Consider the following 20624-nt stretch of genomic DNA (forward strand, 5'->3'; position numbering starts at 1 on the left):
CCAATGGGGTCAATGAAAGTTTGAAAGGGGGTTCAGTGATACAAATTGTATTTACTAAATAATTAAATTTTAAATTAATTACCGTATTTTACGGACTATAAGACGATACAGACTATAAGACGCACCTTAATTTTTAAGCAATTTTTTTAAAAAAAATACCTATAAGACGCTATGGAGTATAAGACGCACCTGAAGTTTGGAGGCAATTTTTCGAAGAAAAAAGTGCGTCTTATAGTCCGTAAAATACGGTATATATGCAGGTACAATCATTTAAAACTTCTTGAAAATATTTTAAAAACTTTCCAAATATAAAACATTTATTAAAATTTTTAGGGGGGTCAAAGAAGAATTATTCTTAAAGGATCAGTCATGAAAAAGGTTGGGAACCTCTGATCTAGAATATTAAGAGTACAGTAGAGTCCCGCTAGTCCAAATGTCCGCCTGATCTGAACATGTTTCAGTCGGTGGAGAGGAATGTTTTTAGCTCACAAAATATGTTTTTTATATTTTCCAGTTGAATTTAAATACTATTAATGGTACAAAAAGATTTAGAATTCCACAACAACAAAAAAAAAGCATTTTATTGTAGTACTGTATTAATACTGTACAAAATTAATCAATCAGTGTTTGACATGGCCTATTAAAACAGCAGATCTATATTGTACTTACAAAAATAGAAATGAAAGTCATTGATAGTGTTCAATCTATATAAACCAGACCTGTTTTACTGCTTGCTTCTGCATTATTTCAATTATTTGGCTAATCTGAAAATGTGCTAATCCAAACAGGGCTCGGTCCCAATTAGTTCAGACTAGTGGGACTCTACTGTATAACATTTATGGAGAAAAGCATATTTATGAGATTTAGGTAGACAAAGAATTTAAATAAATCAATATTTTTTATATGACAAATTATTTTCTAGTTTAACAGGATTATAAATATAGGAAGTTCCTGTTTTCTTGTAGAGCTGTTTATTTTCATGGCAAGTCTGTAATTTGCATTTATTACTTTGTGCAATTATAAAGTATTATACTCAAGAAGTCTATATATATATATATATATATATATATATATATATATATATATATTTAAGGTTTTTCTGAAAGATTTTAACATTTTCAGAATAATTTTAATTCTGTCTTCAGATAAAAATATTTGCAGTTCTAAATATGGAATGAAAATTATGAAATACATTGATGCATTTTCCAGACTGAATTATCATCATTAGTTTATTCCCATTTAGCATGGGGCATTATTCCCATTACTGACACCTATTCCTTGTGAATGGGACAGTTGGATTTATCATACATTTTTCAACTGCATACCCTTCCTCTCAGCAACTTCCAATTTGTCTTTACTCTGCTTGATATTAGTTAGAGCTACCAGGATCACAATAACAAGTGTTGTTAGATTATCAATGCTAGATTACCAATAAAAAAAAACATTTACTTTGGCATAAAGTATGCATTTATGAGGTTGAGTCAAAAAGTAAGTTGCACTTGTACCAAAATACAAGTATGAAACATAGGGGTCAAAAATTTTTTATTTGTGTGAATGTACAATCCAAGGGCTACTTTTCAACATAATCACCAAGCTTATTTATCATAATGTGGCAGGAGTTTTCCTTTTCCTTCTTGGAAGTATTCTCATCCAACATGCGATAACCATTCTCGTGTTTGTGATGTCTTTCGCTGACTCGTACCGGTGATTTGATAGGTCTTTTTTCACGGGACCAAACACATGGAAATCACAAGGTGCATGGTCTGGACTGTAGAATGTTTCCTTATAGTCCATTTGAATTATTCCAGTAAGGACTTGCTGAATGAGGTGTTGCATTGACATGCAAAAGCTTTCTCACTGTAACTTCTCTCAACTGGTGTTGAATTTCAGTGAGGGTTATACCTTTTGGCTCACAAGAAGAGTTTCTACATGAACTTCCAATTTGGATGCTACATCTAAATGAGCAGCATCTTTCGTGACTGAAACTGATTAAACCTCTGCAGTCATGTCAACAAATCTACGCCTTGTAACCTGAAGTATTACCAGTATTGCCACCAGATTTTGTCTAAATATCATTTATCAACAAAAACTTCTTGCCAATTGCAACTTACTTTTTGACTTTAACTCGTAGCTTTGAATCAATGCTAAATATTAAGTATTATTTATTACAATAAATATTTAAAGTAAACAATTATTTCTCGTGTTTTAAATATAATTATTAGTTATAATACTATTTTGAGGTGGTGTGTATTTTATTACAACTCTACATATTTTATATTTAATTTGTATTACTCCACTGTCCAACTTGGTGCAATTTGTAAATATACATGGATGTGATAAATGGAAAATTGTAATTTTTCCCATCTTCAACAGATGAGGAGAAAAATTAATTACTTTATAGTTTTATCTTTACAACAGTCTTTAGAATTTTTATATGAATGCATAACAAATTAAATTTGCTTAATTCATAAATTATATATTGAATTCTTATTTTAAAAGCTTCAGAAATAAATGCTACATTGATTAGAAGTAGTTTATTTATCAATTTTTAAATAAGGAAATGTAAATTTTATCAATTAGTATTTTGTAGAAAAAATTAACAAATATATATTTGTTAATTATAACTATTTTAATTGTCTTCAATTATGCAATCTGCGGATTTAATAAGATTTGTCCTGGACGTCATCCAATTAAACGCTCTTATTTTATTTTGCTTAAGTAACTCTGTTCCAACAATTTCACGAATTTTTAAATTATAATTATTCAGCCAATTTACCTGAAATTTATAATACAAACATTAGTTTTATAGAGAGAAACAAGTACAGTTTTGATCTATTAAATTTTATTACCTGAGATTTACTCAATAAGTCATATTTTATTAAATGAGGTTCAAAGGGAACAAATGCAACTGGCTCAAATGTGTAAAATGTCTTGTTATCGTACCTATACTAAAAATTGATAAAAATAAAGTTTAATCAGACTTAAGTTTTATGAATTATAGTAGTTTATACTTACAGGTGGATCGGCTTCTACGACAGTAACAGTAGTCTCCAGTCTAATGCCGAACTTGCCTTTCTCATAATAACCTGGTTCTAAACAGAAAAGATATTGTTTGTTGTTCCATTTCATTAAAGGTGGCTCCATACATTTGATATTCAAATAATTGCCTATTTGTCCCTTTTGATTTGGCACAATATACAAGGAGTGGGAAACAACAAATACCAAATATTAGTCATGAGTAAATCATCCACAGTAATTGATATTGGCGAATCTTTGCTTGGCATTTGGCAAATACCTAATGTATGGAGCCACCTTAACTTATAAAATATATTAAATTATATTTAAATAATAATGTTCATAATTAACTTTAATAATTTACAAACTTGAACAGTTTTCCAGCAATATTCTGTATTTATTCAATTTAACAATGTTTTTTCCACATACAAATCCTAAGTTTTCTAAATATAAATTAAATTATGCATAATTTTGTTGTTCTGATTAAATCAAACATCATCACTAAACCCGATATATTAAAGCTAAACACCAACCAAATGCCAAAATTCTATCGGGTAGTTAGTAATTAGCCTTATACTAGCCCGACAGAATTTTGGCATTTGGTTGGTGTTTAGCTCTGATTAAATTGTTGAAGTAATTGAATCAAATGAGTAAATTATAATCCAAAAACTCCTTCATAATCTGGTTGATATATTAATAATGGAATATATCCAGAAATATAATTTTTTATATTGAAATCTGTCAATATGCATGTTGACAGATTTTATTTTAACTGAAAACCAATATAATTAACAAGACAATAGAAAAATCAATGTTACAGGTTACAATTTTTTTAGATGGTGCCTACATAAACAACAGTTATACAGACATTGATATTGTCAAGTTGTTCGTAAATTAAATAATGATTATATAGACTTTGTTGTAAACTCTTCTAATTCTTTATTTAACCCCAATACAACTATATGAATTACATTATTCTAAATTAATACGAAAATTTTTTAGTACAAACCATCTGATACAAACATCCCAAGTTTGAGTTCGGAAGCCTTTAAATACGTTTTTGGATTTCGAATACGAGTGGGACCTATAATTTAAAAGGATGCATGATAAATTATGTAGAACTTATTCATGTTTTAATTGACAAGAGGTAGGAGATGTTTACCTTCGTGTACGTTGAGGAAATGCCCAATTCCGTGGCCAGTTCCATGCTTATAGTCGAGTCCCACTTGATATAAATGTCTTCTTGCAAATATATCGAGATCAGTATCTGAAAATCATATTTCAGGAAATATTTATTTGTGAAAATTTACCTTTTTATGATGTTTCTGTGTTTGTTGCAAACCCAATTTGTTTCTTTGCAACAAATGTAGAAGCATCATGAGTAAACAAGAGATCAGTCGCTAATTTGATTTCATGATCTTGATTACATCAAGACCATGAAATCACACTGAGGATTATAAAAAGAATATCTGAGAGGCTTACAAAATAAAAGCTTTCAAGAGAACTTTACCTCTAGTTCCTTTTGGGAATATTGTTGTGGCAAGATCTATTACTCCCATAAGAATTCTAGTATATGCTTCCTGAAAGTATAACTTGTTATAATAGTAGATTTTACATTATTTTTATTCTTATTTTACAGAAACCTTTTCAAAATCCGTAGCATTTCCAAAGTGGAATGTTCGAGTGGTATCGGTTGTTCCATCTCTGAGATAAAAAGTCAACAGATAAGTACTCAAAAAAATATTGTATAATAAAAAAAATGTTTTCAAACTTACAGATATTGTCCTCCTGTATCCAGCAGATACATGTTCTCTGTATCGATTTCTTTATTAGTTGTGGGTTTAGAAGTATAATGAATTATAGCACCATTTGAACCCGAAGCAGAAATACTGTCAAAGCTATCGCCCCTGTTTAATTCCTGTTGCCTAATAATATAAATTGAAGAACTTAAAAGTAAAATTCCTTGGCCTTTTTAATTCTTTATTGTATAATTTACCTTCTGAGTTGGCTAATTGTGTCCATGGCTTTCAATTCGTCCCAATATTTACCGTGTTTAACGTCGTCTTCCAGAAGAGCCACAAAGTCAATAATAACAACTGAATCTTTGATCTGATGATTATAAATAATTATAATTATAACATATTCTATAATAAATAGTTTGTATCTGGATCTACACACACTGAATTTCCATATTTAGAGATTCAGATAGTTTAATTATGCATTGTGTAAAAGGTAGATTCCTTGAAAGTAGAGCATTATGCAAACTTGTAGTAGTAGTGATGTTATTTAGAACTATGACACACTATAAAAATGGCATGTAATATAAAAATTGCCCATTGTGAACCAAATTAGAATGAAAATACATTAATTAAGGATTATCTATGTATTAGTTGATAATTCCTTTTATAGTATATAAGAAAGATTAATGTACAGAGTGCAACAACATTCCTACACTGTCATTTTTTACCACCGTCGGGCTGCAATTTGAAAAAATTGTAGACGTAAATTCCGTCTGTCCGCCCTTAATCTTGAGAATGGAGTTAGATACATGAGAGTCAAGACCAGATATAGAAAGCTTAGGGCAGTAGGCCCCAATTAACTATATACTATATTAACTTCCGATGCAAACCAGAAGTCATGTTATTTCGATTTAAAACTTTTCCCCCGAAAGAAGTTAGATGACTGGCATGACTCCATTGCTAATGGAAAAGTATGATGAACAGGCAAGACATTACAGTAATAATTTTAGGTGGAGACCATATAATTTAAATTAAATAAATTAAAAATTGCAGCCTGGCATTGTGATGATATTACTAAATAATTGCTCATTCTTTACTTAAAATTATTTTTCCCTGTTCTGGACCTCCAACCTTAATGTAGAAGTCAGTAAAGCAATTAATTACTTATAGCACTAATTGCAAGGCAGAATTAATAAATTTTCTCTCGATATCTCAAAGTAAATTGTTACGTGCTGTTAAGTTCTCGTCCAATCCACTGTCAACTGAATTTGTTGTCGGCCAGATAGTTGACGTAGTTAAGGTATCATCATACTGGCTTAGAGGACCTGAGATCGAATCCGGGTGAGCAAACAAAGGGATCCATTGGAGGTGTCCTTCCTGGGCCTAGATTCTGGGTGTTTTGGGAGATCAGAGTGTTCTGGGGTTCTAACACACCCAAACCCGTGATCCAGGACATAACTTTACACATAGGAATTTTGTAGTCACTCTGGTCGTACTGAGAAGAAAAATTCAAATATATTTACATGAGCATTTTTCATTCCTTGAATTTCAGTTGGATTTTTTACAGTCTTCATTAATAATACAGGTGATTCTTTGACTATTCTCTTTTCCTATTAACAAGATCACAAATTGTAATTATTTAGTTAAGTGTTCAACTTCAAATCTAAAAAGAAAAAACTGATCTTACTTTAGGAATTAAATTGTAAATAGCATAACTTGATTGTGAAGTAACTAATACTTTTCCTAGTTTATCTGCCAGATTTCCTATTTCGGTATAGACATCTGCATAATCTTTCAGCTGTAATAAAAGCATTTAATTATAATAAATTGGGAAAGGAAGTACTGATTAATATAAAGAATCTCTACCTGAATTAAATAATCTTCGTTAGACGAATTAGATAGATACTGTCTGACTTCGTCTGTCATTTTATTTTGATCTACATAAAACCTGAATAACGATTATATCAATTTGTAGATGAATTTAATGATTCTTTCATAATAATGTTAGCAATTATAATAAATTTTAATGGACTGAAATATATTACCTCGTTTCTGTTTGGCAGATGAGTGCGAAAGATTTGAAAACTGGATTGAATGGAACATCTGAACCTCTTAGATTAAATAACCCTGAAACAAAATTTCAGAAATTGTTGCACTGATTGGAACTTGAAATGATGTTTAATCAGAGTGAGTTTCTATCTTTAAAATTGTGCTTTTGAAACTTACTGATTTATCTTTTGAGGTATAAATTGTTCCATAAAGCAGCGAAAACAAAAAAAAAAAAAGTTAACTCATTAAACACTTTGAGTGTTTTTTTTTTTTTTTAATTTACTCTATGAAAATGAGCCAGAAACACTCAGATAGCACTAGATAAGAGGTGGTTGAAGTGTCAACCTACCAGTCGAATAGATATGGGTTTGAATCTGGGTAGGAAAAGAAATTTTCTCGAGTGGAACGACCGCTTCCGTCCCACATCATCTAGTTGTCCCGTTGTGGGCACGGAAAAAGGGCCACCTTAGTGCCAGAAAGACACTTAAAATTAAGAAAGCACTTAAATTTTAAGGTTTATCGTGTTAGTAGAGCATAATTTTCTTGTAAAATTAAATCATTTTAGTATTAGTTAAACCAAAATTTAACAGTCAGTTTTTAAATTGAAAATTACTCACAAGCTACTTCATCCAAAGCGGTCACAATGATACAGTCTGCTTCTTTATCTTTTATTTCTGTTCTGAGCTGATCTATTTTTTCTTCCAAAGATTTTCCTATAAATACAATAATTAATGAACATTAATTTCGGTTTTAAATTAACAGTTAGTTAACGATTATGAATATAGTCAGTCATGAAAACCTTTAACAGTGAGAAAGGTTTTTGTGGTGATTCTTTGTGGTTTTTATATAGCAGTTTAGTATGATTTAACAGTTGCCATCATTTGATCTGTGTGATTACGTATCAACATAGATAAAATGAGTGATTATAAGTACATTGAATCAGAGCATTCTCAATTTTTAACCAATATCTATAATCTTTCAACTGTAATCAAAGTGTTAGATTAGTGATTAGCAACCTTTTCTGTTATTTTATAAGAAGTTGCAGACTTTAAGCCTGCTGGGTACCAACATACTCTGTAACCCAGGGATGGGCAACCTTTTTCTACGTAAGGGCCGCGTTTCGAAACTTTTGAACTGACGCGGGCCGCACACAAGAGAAATGAGGGGGAAACTGTCGATAAATCACAATTCTTTATTCATATATAATTATAAATTAGCATAGGTATATTTAATATAGCTTCTGGCACTGATCTAAACGTAATATATCGGAAATATTTGGTTAAATATCAGTCACTGCTAGTTTTAAATTAGTTTCGATGTATCTGTTAGCCAGTTTCTTGTTTTAATTTTTACTAAATTCATTGCGAAAAAACTTTTCACAAATATAAGTTGTAGAAAATAACGTTTGAATTTTTGTCGAATATCTCATTAAGCTGGGAAATTGATATATTTATTCACGTTTTATGCCACGCGGGCCGCAAAAAATATTACTGCGGGCCGCATGCAGCCCGAGGGTCGCGGGTTGCCCATCCCTGCTGTAACCCATTACACTAGGTACTAAAATGATGTGTGCTAATAATATATATATAATTTATTCTTACATTTTTACTGGTTGAATTTAGTTTGAATATTCTTTGTCATGAATATCAGCATAATTGGGGTTGTGTAATGATGGCTCAAAGCAGAAAATAAGATTGTCACCAAAGCCCAAAGGTCACATATTTGGATCATGCAGGCTGCATGTGGCCTGTGGACTCAGGTTGCTCATGACTGATCTATAAGATACTCAAAACATGATTTAAACTGTCTGAAAGTTGTCAGGAGAGGAAGAAACACTGATCCTGTTCTCTCAGTATTGAGAGAGATTGATCTAGCACAGTAAATCAAGAGATGCACAAACACTAACTATACAGGGTGTCCATATTGAGATTGACATTTTAAATATGCAAAAATTCAGTGCATGAAGATAAATTCATTTAATTCATTGTATGTGGAAAAGTAACTGTGTAAGTTTCTAGAATTAATTGAGGTGTGCAGAGTAATTAGTTGTGGCAATTCCTCACAATCCTCTGACATTAGTCCTTTAGACTCTTCCTCTTGCAATACATGAACGACAGAGTTTATGCCAGCACCAAAATCAAAGACTTCAATGAGTGTTGTATGCATATGCAGCATACAGCATGCTGTTGCTTCTGTTAGGCCAAACACTGCAGGAAATTGAATATTGTTTAGGCAATCCCCGTACAACAGGAGGAGCAAACGTGTAGATTTTATAATTTTGTGTATAAAGGAGTTAAGATAGAACTGTACTGATTTTTGCAGTAAATCTCCAATGTTTGTCTTCAAATTGCATACCTTACTTTTATTGTAGTTCTTCCTTAATTTTACTTATGGACTTTCAAAATGTGTTACTCTCAATCCAGATACTCTGCATTATTTGCAAACCAGATTTAATAATGCAAAATGCACAGATTAAAAACTGGTTTTCAAATACTCGAGAAACACTGCAGTTACTTTTCAACAGAGAATTAAGAAAGTATGATTTTTTTGGAAATTTTTTATAACATATTAAAGTGTTTGTAATTTTTAAATCATACCTGCATATTTAATATCGTGAATAAATATTTTCTCAGTTGGAGGGGAAGGTCTGCCATTGCTCTCCGACCAGATTTCGTCAATCAAATTTTTATAGTCTCCTCTTAAAATCACTCCAAGACTTTGCTAGTTTTTCTTCCCATTTGATCCACTGAAAAGTTTACAATATTGTTAAACAAAACATTAGATTATCAAAACAATTTACAACACAAAAATTTTATTTAATAAATTTGGTAACAATTTTAGATGCAGGCAAATTTATGCATTTGTCTAGAGCAGGGATTTCCAACATCAACTCCTATATATATAATGTGTGTAATTTACTTTGGGAAGTCCCAAGGTTACACCTTGCACTTTCAGGAGCATCAGATGCAAATGTATATTTATCAGTATTCAATCTCAGCCAGTTGTTTGGATGCTAAAAGGACCTTTTTAATCATACCCATCATGGGCTCTGTCAGGCACGAAGGGGGTAGCCCATTGTGGGCCTGCCAAAACCCAAGATGGGGCTTCTGTGAGACAGGATTCAACCTGGCCACGTCAGATTACCTCTTAACCATTTCAGCCACTCCTCAGATTATCCCTCAATCCCTTAACCATTTCAGCTTCCCCACCATCATTTCTACTTGTTAAAATATAATCAAATCAATTTTTAAAAAAATTACAGTTTTTTGATTAATAAGACGAGGATCGGCTCCAACTACGGAACCATTTGACAGATTTTCGATTAACCACTCAAAAATTTCGGGAGTGTCATCTTCGTTTTCTTTCATCAGTATCCAGTTACAATCTAACTCGTCTTCCGCTTGTAAAAAGTAACGTCCGTCCGTCCAAAGGGCGGCTTTGTCCGGTAAAACAACTGCCGTTCCTGTCAACAAAAATAACATTATATAAGATCGAACTAGCCACTATAGTTAAATTAAATAATAAGCCTTTAACAGTGGGTGAAGTTGGAGAAACAATAACATTTTCAGACAGATTAATGGGCCATTCACTTTTATCTGTCCACACTTGAAAATGGACATTAATTGTGTCCAAAACATCAGTGTTTCTCTATCACCACTGTTAAAGGTGTATTGCTTAATTCGGTAGATAACATTGCTTAATTCCTACCTGCAGATCCACTAAAACCGGATATGTAAGTTCTTCTTTGATCATATTTAGCAACATATTCACTCTGAAAATATGTTTTTGTATTTAAGCTTTGCATTATGATACAGATTTAATGATAAATTTTAAACTAATTTACTTGATGTTCATCATCTGTAGGTATAATGTAAGCAGAATAATTGTTCTCCTTTATTTTCTCTCTCAGTTCGTGAAGTCTCTCAGAAGTGTTTACTTCTACGACAGGCTGTTAAAGTTTGTATTGGTTAATACAATGTTACATAACATTGTTTTTGGTTAAAATTGTGCAATTCATATAAATTTTAATGTGTTAAATTTGTACAAGTTGCACCATTTTTATAAATTTTTTAATCCACCAAATTATTGGAACGTAAAATAATGAAGATATTTTATTATAAAACTCTTTGTATATTAAAACTTTATAAAATTAAAGAACAGACAAGCATTTATTGGTAGATAGAGATGCTCTAAGTCTCAATTTTTCCTGTTAAAGGCAAAAATCGCTAAGAGAATTTTTGTTGTGTCCATCATAGATTTGGTCGAGATGATGAGGCCAATATGTCTGGATCAATTTGGGGGATTTGAGGTTTTGATTCCTTAGAATTTTTATAGGCCTTAGAGTGACAGAACAGATATTTCAAGTGGCACAAGCTAATGCCTTTGCCACTTGAAATATCCCTTCATTATATCAATTTTAAAGGTGGTAGTCGTTACGTACATCTAGTATATTTGTTTAGTGATTATGACGACGAAAACGATACAAGTCTCGTAAGAATAGTAAGTAGAGTTTACGCAGACACGAGTGATTTCTGCCTTTTAATCACTGGGTTTTTTAGATACTTTACGGTGTCCAAAACATTTTACATGCATTAAATCTTTAATTTTTGTTTCTTGTTGTTAATTATTGTTTCAGCTTGAATTAAGCCTGTGTGAATTGGGCCTTTAATAATATGATTTTATTTTTCTTTATTTACCATCAAGCCTTTCAGAAGTAATCTGTAACAGAATGACAGGAATAGCATTACAAGAAACTACCACTGGAGCTAGATTCCGGATCAAAAATATGAAGATTCACGCAGGAAAAATTGAGACTTTAAGTTTAATTCGATGCATAGGTATTAATTTAGAATTCAAAATTGTAACTAAAAATAGATTAAGTTTGTTCATTGCACTCAAAATAAATTTAATGATTTTATTTAACATTTATTTGGTTTTATAAGTATTCATCCAAATGTAATGATTCCAAATACAGGGTGATTTGCTTGAACTGAACACTTATTATGTGGAATATCTCTGTATAGGATGAAAAGATGAGCATGAAACATGAATGGAATGATTCTTTATTTCATGACGAAGTAGTCAACCAAGGTATGTTTTACATTACATTTGAATGTGACTGCAATCAGGACGTATTGAACAATGTTCAGTTGTTAGTGAATTGCTCTGTATTTTAATTTAATTTTAAAAAAAATCAAAATTTCTGTATGGAAATGTATTTTGTAATATAAAATACAAACAATATTTTTAATTAAAAGTCAAGTCAAGCAATTCAGGTTAACCAGAATCAACTTACATTTTCAACTTGACATTTTATTCCTTCGCCTGTATCTCTCTCTCTTCTTATGATAGACAATTCATTGACTTCTGAGCATGTTATGGATGAAATAATCTCCAAATATACTAGAAAATAAAACGTTTATCAGTTATGAAACAGAAAAAAATGAATTATTTCTACACACATTACATCAATATTGTGCATTTTTCAATCAAAGTTTGTGGGAAACAAATGAAAGGATCGCTCTTACTTCTGAAATGGCTCCATATCAGTATTTGAGCACATTGTCTTTGCCTTTTTCTTTCCAAGTAGTTATCTATTTGCTGTCTAGAGCAGAGCTTCTCGGAAAACATTTTTTGGCGGCTTCGTTTGCCGCTACAGAAAATGGCTTGTGGTCTTATCTTTTTTTTCGTGGCAGCATTTGAAAATCCCCACTCTAGCACAAGTAAATAACTATATGAAAGCGAGCATCTCAGTGTTGTGTAAAAAGGCAAATTCTCCATTTCATGTTGCCATTTACAGTGCCTATGTATAATTTTTCTCTTCTCTCTCCCATTTATTCTGTTAACGTATCTAAACCAATACAATATTTCTTTACATATATTTTCTTTTACTCAGCATTCCTTCAACTATATCCAGATTTCTAGCACAATTATACCTTGTCACACCATGTTATATCTTGTCACCACAGTTGTGTGACTTTTGAGACGCATTAAATAACTTCTGTTTGATAAACAATCTTTCTTTTAAAATAATAAAAGAGCCGCACACATTTAACAAAACTATTTATCACGTAAATTCAATTATCATTCTCTTTATGTTAATAGATTTTTCATTAAACAAATGAGGTTAGCTGTACAATTAATCACCGGTCAAAATAACCAGACTGGTAGCAGGGAAGGCCATTTATCATTATGATAATTCTTATTGAATTAACCTCGAATTTTTGAATTAATGTCTTTCACTGTAATGAATTATCAATGTTAATTAAATGTTTTCAATGAAAAACAGCAGCTGCATTCTATCAGTATTCGCTAACATGAAACATTGTGACAGACAGTTTACATTACACTGTGATATTTCTCTCACAATTTGCCTGTCAATAGCTAATGATACTTCGTGTATTTCCTTGTTTTTTTCTCCTGTATTGTGAAGTTTACTTTCATTTAGTATACAATATTTTCTTGAAGTACACAAATTTTAATTAAATTAAATTCTAGAATGCCACTGCTGTTGTGTGTAGTATTTAATAGGTCCAACAGGGTGGCCCAATGTTCAGTAAACAGAGATATTTTTAAGAATCGTTATCGTAGGTAGACATGGAAAGAATGTTTCAGGATCGGAAGGCGTCGCTACAAATTTTTGGGCATTATTCTCTAATTAAAGTTAAATATTAGATAAAAATGCTTTCGTTAGAGTTTAATTCAAGATAAAATCAAAACTCTCCCACCACTGAACACTGGTAGCGGGTTCTCGTGTGAGTTTTCCAGCTCTAACACCTAAATAAAAATAGGGACCAGTTTTCCATAGGAGGTGCCTCCCCTCGGCCATGGCTTTAGTCACTGTAACCAAGGCCAGAACCTGATGTCACAAGACGAAGGATGAGCGTAGAGAGTTTCCAAGTGAGAATGAATTCAGTGGAACACTGGTAGTTTTCTTCACATCAGCAACACCTAATATGGTTTCCCATAAAAGACCTCCTGGGAGGTTTTCCTCTTGGCAGATCGTCCAAGTGTCTCGTTGCCTTAATGGAATAAAATCAAACCTGTCTGACAAGTGAGCAGCATTTAATAGGAACGTACTGTAGAGATGAGTTTTGTAAAAGGAAAAAAAATTGTAAATACGAATAACAAGTAAAACCACCTTTAAATCCAACCCCAATTGAAATACAGGTATAACATATGACCCCCTGTATCTTTTCATTTTTTTGTCCTTCAGCCACCAACATTTAATATCAACTAATTTTACAAACGTATAATTTATTTAATCTTAAAATGGAAATTATTTGACACCATAAAACAAATGAAATGTTTGAAGATCATCAAAACAAGGAAATATACTATTAATATATATATTTTCTTATTAATGTAGTGAGAAATATTTTGAATTTAGAACAAAAAAAAAAAAAATGAGTTCTTTTAAAAATAAAAGGACTCGGAAAGAGTCGAATCCTCGTCTGAATAGTCAGACTCTTCCATTTCTTTGGTATAATAAAAAATAGCCCGAGGAATGATTTTCTCTTTAATATATTGGGCAATCTCAAAGTCATTTTCCAATGCTTCGCTTATCTCTTGCGAATTTTTTTTCTGCTTCAACGAATCGAAAAAACCGAAGAAGGAACTTTTACGAACGATCTCAGATGATTTTTCTGTTTTATTATTCCTTTTAAACGCGGGTCGGGTGATGTCCTTTCCTTCTTTCCAGTCGATACGGCTTCCTTCGCATTCCACGATTTCGGGTCCGACGAAATCGAAAGGTTGTTCCGGATCTACGTGGCATTTTATGCGATATTCTTTCGTCAGCACGGGATTATCGAAATATTCGTTAGGTTCGAAATGGAATTCTAAGACGAAATCCATCCGATTATCCGAAACGTACTTCACGGTTACTTCTTTTAGGTGTTTCAGAACGAGTTCGTCTTCCTCGTTTATCATGGTAGACAAGACAGTAGAATTCCGAAACACCGTCAACCAAAAATCCGGAATTCCCAGGTTTTCTCGACGTTCATCCACTTTATTTTTCTTCCATTCTATATCTAATTTTTCTCCTTCCTCTCCTCCTTTGATGTCCAAAGAAGGCTGTCCGATTCCATTGATAATTTCGAATCTGGTTTTCAATAATGGTTTATAGATATCTGCATACTTCCTCTCCAGTTGTTGAAGCTCCTTATAATAATCTATTTTGCTGCTGAAGTATCGCAGTTGCAGATTTCTTAGTTCTAGGATTCGTTTCTTCACGTCGGGTGTTACATCCCGAAGAACACAGGACAAATAATCCTCAGCACTATTATCCTTTGCTTCTACAGCAATGGCATTGGGTTTCGTTTCCGTGCTGATCGTGGAAATATCGTGGACACACGTAGAATTTTTATCACTCATCCTTCAGACTTCTAAATTTTTTTCTTCGCTTCTCTCAGATTCGAAAAGAATTGTCGTTTTAAATTTAAACGTATTCGAACTTTAAAAGAAAATAATCTCGAAACCGGCGTTTAACTTCAATAATGAATTGATAAAACAAAGTACGTACAGTACATTTCTTATATATAGGCCTGCATTTTAATAAACTTGATATCAATAAAAATCCAACGACGGTATATATTGATATTTATCGATCTATTTCTGGTAGTGGCGACCCGATCACACCTTCATTGATTGATTGATGAATAATAATACTTGCAACAGACATTCATCCCAATTTAGATATGTTTCCACCTTAAGGGTACTAAAAGAGTCTTTTTAATCATAAATATTAGTCTGCTGCTCTGAGGGATCGACGATCGAATCCGAACAGAGAACACTAGAAATTTTTGTGCGCGGTCTGTCTTGGGCCGTCTCTCTTCACCGAGCCGTCGCCATTGTGGGTTTGGTGGAATTCTCAACGGCTCTGGTAAAAAGGTCCTTTTAGTGCCTACTGAGTAAAAATTGTTAAAAATTAAAAAATTATACCCATGGATTCGGGTTAAGGGACAGCCTACCGCTCTGGGGAACCCGAATTCGAATCGAAAAAATCCCAGGATATTTTTGGGGGTGATCCGCCCGGGTATGTCGGGCTCTATCCATCACCATAATAGACTTGCGAAAAAAAGGTCCTCATAGTGCCCTATGTTATTTTATCCACATAAAATAACGTAGCCAAGAAACAATTCCCTCAGCATTTCTATGGATAATATGTGAGTCGTTGCTCTCTCTCCTAGAATCACACAGGGGGTCACTACATAAATAATAAAATAAGATTTCTTCCGTGAGCAATTTAATGATTTATAAGACATTGTGTATTCAAATTAGAAAGGCTTCCAGTGACCGAGTGAATAAAAACCATTGAACGTTGATAGTCGGTCGTGGGTTCGCGCCCGGCAACGGACAGGCCGCGTGGAGTTTTCCGGGTTTTCGGTTGTAACCCCTAAATAGGAGGCCAGTTTCTCATAGAAAGTTCTCCTCGCCAGATCGCTCGCGTGTCGCTTTGCCGGGTACAAACAAACAAAATGGCATCATCAGTCATTACGTACGAGGTATATACTTCACTTCCCTCGAAATCGAAAGTAAATCTCTGTTAATGTACTTTCGTTTTGAAATCGAAAGTACATTACCAGAGTACATTTTCAAGTGACGTCAGTTGCAATCACTTTCCTCCGGTCATCGTGAGTTGACCGTTCTGTTAAGGAAAGTTAACACCTACAGTTAAGTATTTTAAACGTTCATTACAATAATACCAACAATATTATAACTGTAATTAGCGAGATATGAATTAATATAATAATATACATACCAAACAAGAAAATTAAATTTCATTTTCACAATTTGCATCCCTTAAATCTAAGTTAACCTCCAGGTCAAGGCTAACTTCAGATGTTAGATACTACTCGTACACTATTTTTATAGCGATTTTGTAGAATTTAATCCTCTCGTCTAATGAATTACACCACTTGTTTTGTTTATTTATTATGTCGATAAGAAATTCCAAATACAAATTTCCATTTTTAATAACAATTAAAGTGATGAGTCACGTGTATTTTAATCTCTAAATTCCCAATCGTTACGAATAGCACCGTGACGAGTAAAAAATAAAAATATGTTTTCATATTCCTGTGTCATTCTATATATTATTTATAATATTACAGTGTATAATAAATCTTCGTCTCGGACGGGCTCTGCGGTTAGTCATTTAACGACTCTGGGGACCCGGAATCGAGTCCCGACAGTCGAAAAAATCCCATAAATTTTTCAGGATTTATTGGATTTCCGGTTCCCATTGTGGGCACCCACCAATGGACGAAGACAATTACAACAACCCGGTGTTGCAATTGTCTCAAATTTTTAATTTCCTGTTAATTTCCTGGCTGTTGTAACGTAATGCGGGTTACTTTTCGGCTGTTATAATATATTGTTATCGTGTCACATTTGACCCTTTGGGTTTTTTGGAATCCCGATGTTTTGATATATCCCCTGAACCTAAAAATGTAAAAAAAAACTGATACCCGGGATACTGTGCGTGGGTGCTTCTATTTCATTTAATATCTCAGGATAGAGTAAAGATTAAGAAGCGAAATTTTGCATGGTAACCTGTGTATAACGGGCATTAATGTCGTCAAATTTTGGTGGTTAAAGGTCGAGGGGGAAGGGAGATAGAGGAGGTCACGTGTCTTATCTCGTGTGAAATCTGTCTTAACTAAGATTTTACTCGTTATCATCATTTACTTTTCTACAAAGGAGGGTGGGCGAAGTCTGGAGTGGCATAACTTTTGACGAATGGAGTCGAAAAAACAATGTTGCGAACTTTCCTGGTAAAGCCGGGAAAGTTATGCAACTCGTTGCTGGATTTTTTAAATATTTAATGCAGTTCAGTTTTAGTCCTGATGGAAAACTCATTAGCATTGTGTAAATAAAACAGTTATATAAAGCGAAAACAGACGAGTTGAACTGTCAATTATAATGTGTCAACAGCTTAAAGTTCATTAAATACATCAAATTAAACTTTAAATATTTGAAAGTTGAATGGGATTTTAAGTACGAAATTTAAAATTCATAATTATATTAATTGTCAGCAATTAATATGGTTTGAAGTCTTCCCTGTTGTGATACAGGAAACAAATTAATGTTCAATAATGCAACGTTTCGAAAACTCATAAAGAATTCAACAGTTTCCTCGAAATAATACAGGAAAATTATTTTACTATTAAGTAAATTGGAAATATTGCAACTTTCGGAATACATTAAAACTGGTTTCTAAGATTTCTGTCATATTCGGAACCATTAGACCAGTAGCCGAGTCGATAAAACCAGTGAACACACTAGTAGTGGTCGCGGCTTCATGAGCTAGCCACGCGAGCTTTCCGGTTTTCTTCACGTATCTAACGTCTAAACAGGGACCGGTTTTCCATAGAAAGTCCTCTCGAGTGGCACCCCTTCGGCAGATTGTCCATGGGTTGCTTTGCCTTTTCCCATTCAATCCGGAACAATCAGAATCCATGAAAACTAGAGTATAAGCTTTTCTATTTTCAGAATTCAGCTGGTTATGGATTAATGGATTTCTATCGTTTTCAGTAACCTCAGATTACATGAAAACTAGATTCTAGAATTCTCAGAATGCAAGATAAATGGCTCGATTGGATACTGCAACGTAACACACGGGCGATCTTCCAAGAGAGGTGCATCCCGGGAGAATATTTTGAAAATTTTATAAATAATTACAAGAATGATATCAAAATTAATTAAATGTTATATACGCTGTTTTAAACAATACATTAATACTTACAGTAGAAAGTTAGTAAAATAAAATTCGAATTTCCTCTGTCCATTTGATTTTCCTTCATCACTGTTGAAAGGAAAGCGACTGACTATTGTTTCATTTCATATTTCAGTTTGTTGTGCAATAAAATTCCATTAATTTAAAACAAGTTTACGTACTGTACGTTAATAACCTTTAATATTATATTTTACCGTTTTTTTCTTGAACTGTTAGTGAAGGTCAATCTAACAGAACAATTGGTTATTTGAAGTTCGCATACTTAACAAAACGTTCAATATAAGTTATTTATTTTATTTAATATTACATATTAAGTAATTAAACATATATAAAAATCATTTTTGTTAAATTAAGAATTTTTATAAATTTTTTCTTGTCTTAATGTACAGTACAGTCTCCATACAAAACAGACTATTTACTTGAGCTTGTATGTATGCATTTATATGCTCATTCAGTTAAATCGCACCCACGTACGAGTAGATCATATTTTGTGTAACTTTTAAATGACTACATAATAATGTGAACCCCAGCCTCCAGGCTTTTAATTACTTTTGAAGCCCCTGGCCTAATTTCTTTACAGACATTACCTGTAAAGAAATTAGGCCCGATACACATGTATTGTTGTATTGTACAAACCCGCACAAAGGTCCTAACACAGAGTGAAGTCAAGGATCGCCCGGGCTCATGAGCTATCAGAGTGAAAAGAGCTAAAAATTGTCCATTTTGTGATTAATTTTTCCAAATAATAAAATTTTGGCTATTGTCTACATTTATACAAGATTATTTTCCTGCTTCAATATCATTGTGTATCCGAAAACTTTTGAAGCGTCCTGTATGGTTTGATAGTGGTCACCCATCAAATTATGCGTCGTAATGGACTTTAATTCTACTAATAAAAAATATGGGTTTATCATTTCGTTTTCGAGTGGCAGTGGCCCAAAGTGACAATGTCCATGCTGCCGGACGTCATTTGCTTTTATAAATGCCTATTTAATATTTTAGAAAATTGAATTTTTCAGCCGTCTGGGCACTGAGAGATTTTTTTACGGACAGCGGGTGGGGGGATGGCGAAGGATCAAGTTACTACCCATGAAAAATTCTTGGGGCTCAACCAGATCCAATTTCGGGTCCCTCAGAGCAGTATGCTGACACCTAAACGCCTCGGCCATCGGGTCGTATGATCAATCGTATTATATACAGTGCCGGATTACCCACCAGGCACGTGAGACATGGCTGAACTTGAAAAACAATAAAACAATTTTACCATTGCAATTGTATGTCATAATTTATAAATGATTCCATAGCTGCAATCAGACGTTATAAAATTATGCAGAGGGACCTAATCTTCTGTGCCTAGGGGATCCGGAATCTGTCTCTGATGCTATATATGTATTTCGGAAAATCTTATTATAGACGTGGTAAACTATCTATTTATAAAAAAGTTTATGATGAATGCCACTAAGCTAATTTTACTAATGTCTCGTGGAATTCTTTGAGTATGGTAGTCTCGGGCGCATCAGAATATTAGTATTACAATAATAAACATCATGATCATGCAAACGTACCAGGGATGGGATGTAAGAGGAAATCTTTGGTGTCTAAAGGGTCCTGGACGGCACAAATCCTAGCCATGCCATTGGTTTAGCACCTGGAGTTGACCAATTACATTCTTATGATGGATTTCTGAAAAGTTGATGGTTTAGCTTAGTTTGGGCGGATTTAGGAAGGGCCCCTGGCGCAGCTGCATTTCCTTCTGAGGGTTTATGCCGAGTAAAGCCGGGTATCTCAAGTAGTAAAATATTTTATAAGGCATATTACTTTCTTTCTGTACTCCTCTAAAGATTTCTGGGTCCGATGTTGGCTTAACTTTGGCTTGCCGCTCTGGGAATTCTGCATTTTCGCACTGCTGCTGACAGCTTTTGGGTTTTCAACCGAGGATGACATTTTCTGTATAGTATTCCGTATTGTGTAGGAATTACACTCAAACCTGTTTTTGTGCGGTCTTTTTTGTGCGATTTTTTATACGTGCAATGTGTTTTGTGCAATTATGTTTGTGCAGTATACCAATTTGATTGAAATTC

General features: G+C 33.2%; 2 protein-coding genes across 2 annotated transcripts; both read right to left on the bottom strand.

The window, feature by feature from the left end:
* Positions 1-2519: 2519 nt before the first annotated feature.
* Positions 2520-18678, bottom strand: LOC136971816 (uncharacterized). The gene is given in 21 exon segments (XM_067266314.1): positions 2520-2776; positions 2850-2948; positions 3016-3092; positions 4025-4099; positions 4178-4282; positions 4526-4595; positions 4659-4719; positions 4791-4940; positions 5012-5124; positions 6278-6364; positions 6442-6552; positions 6621-6702; positions 6800-6881; positions 7421-7516; positions 9401-9515; positions 9517-9549; positions 10064-10266; positions 10512-10575; positions 10648-10752; positions 12100-12206; positions 18553-18678. Coding segments are annotated over 21 exon segments (2040 nt in total). The 5' UTR covers positions 18611-18678; the 3' UTR covers positions 2520-2629.
* Positions 14220-15272, bottom strand: LOC136971829 (nucleosome assembly protein 1-like 1). The gene has a single exon (XM_067266332.1). The coding sequence runs from the start codon at positions 15177-15179 to the stop codon at positions 14220-14222; it is 960 nt and encodes a 319-aa protein (XP_067122433.1). The 5' UTR covers positions 15180-15272.
* Positions 18679-20624: the final 1946 nt, after the last annotated feature.

The sequence above is a fragment of the Centruroides vittatus genome, unplaced genomic scaffold, assembly GCF_030686945.1.
Source record: "Centruroides vittatus isolate TY-2023 unplaced genomic scaffold, ASM3068694v2 contig_2726, whole genome shotgun sequence".
NCBI classification, from domain to species: Eukaryota; Metazoa; Arthropoda; class Arachnida; order Scorpiones; family Buthidae; genus Centruroides; species Centruroides vittatus.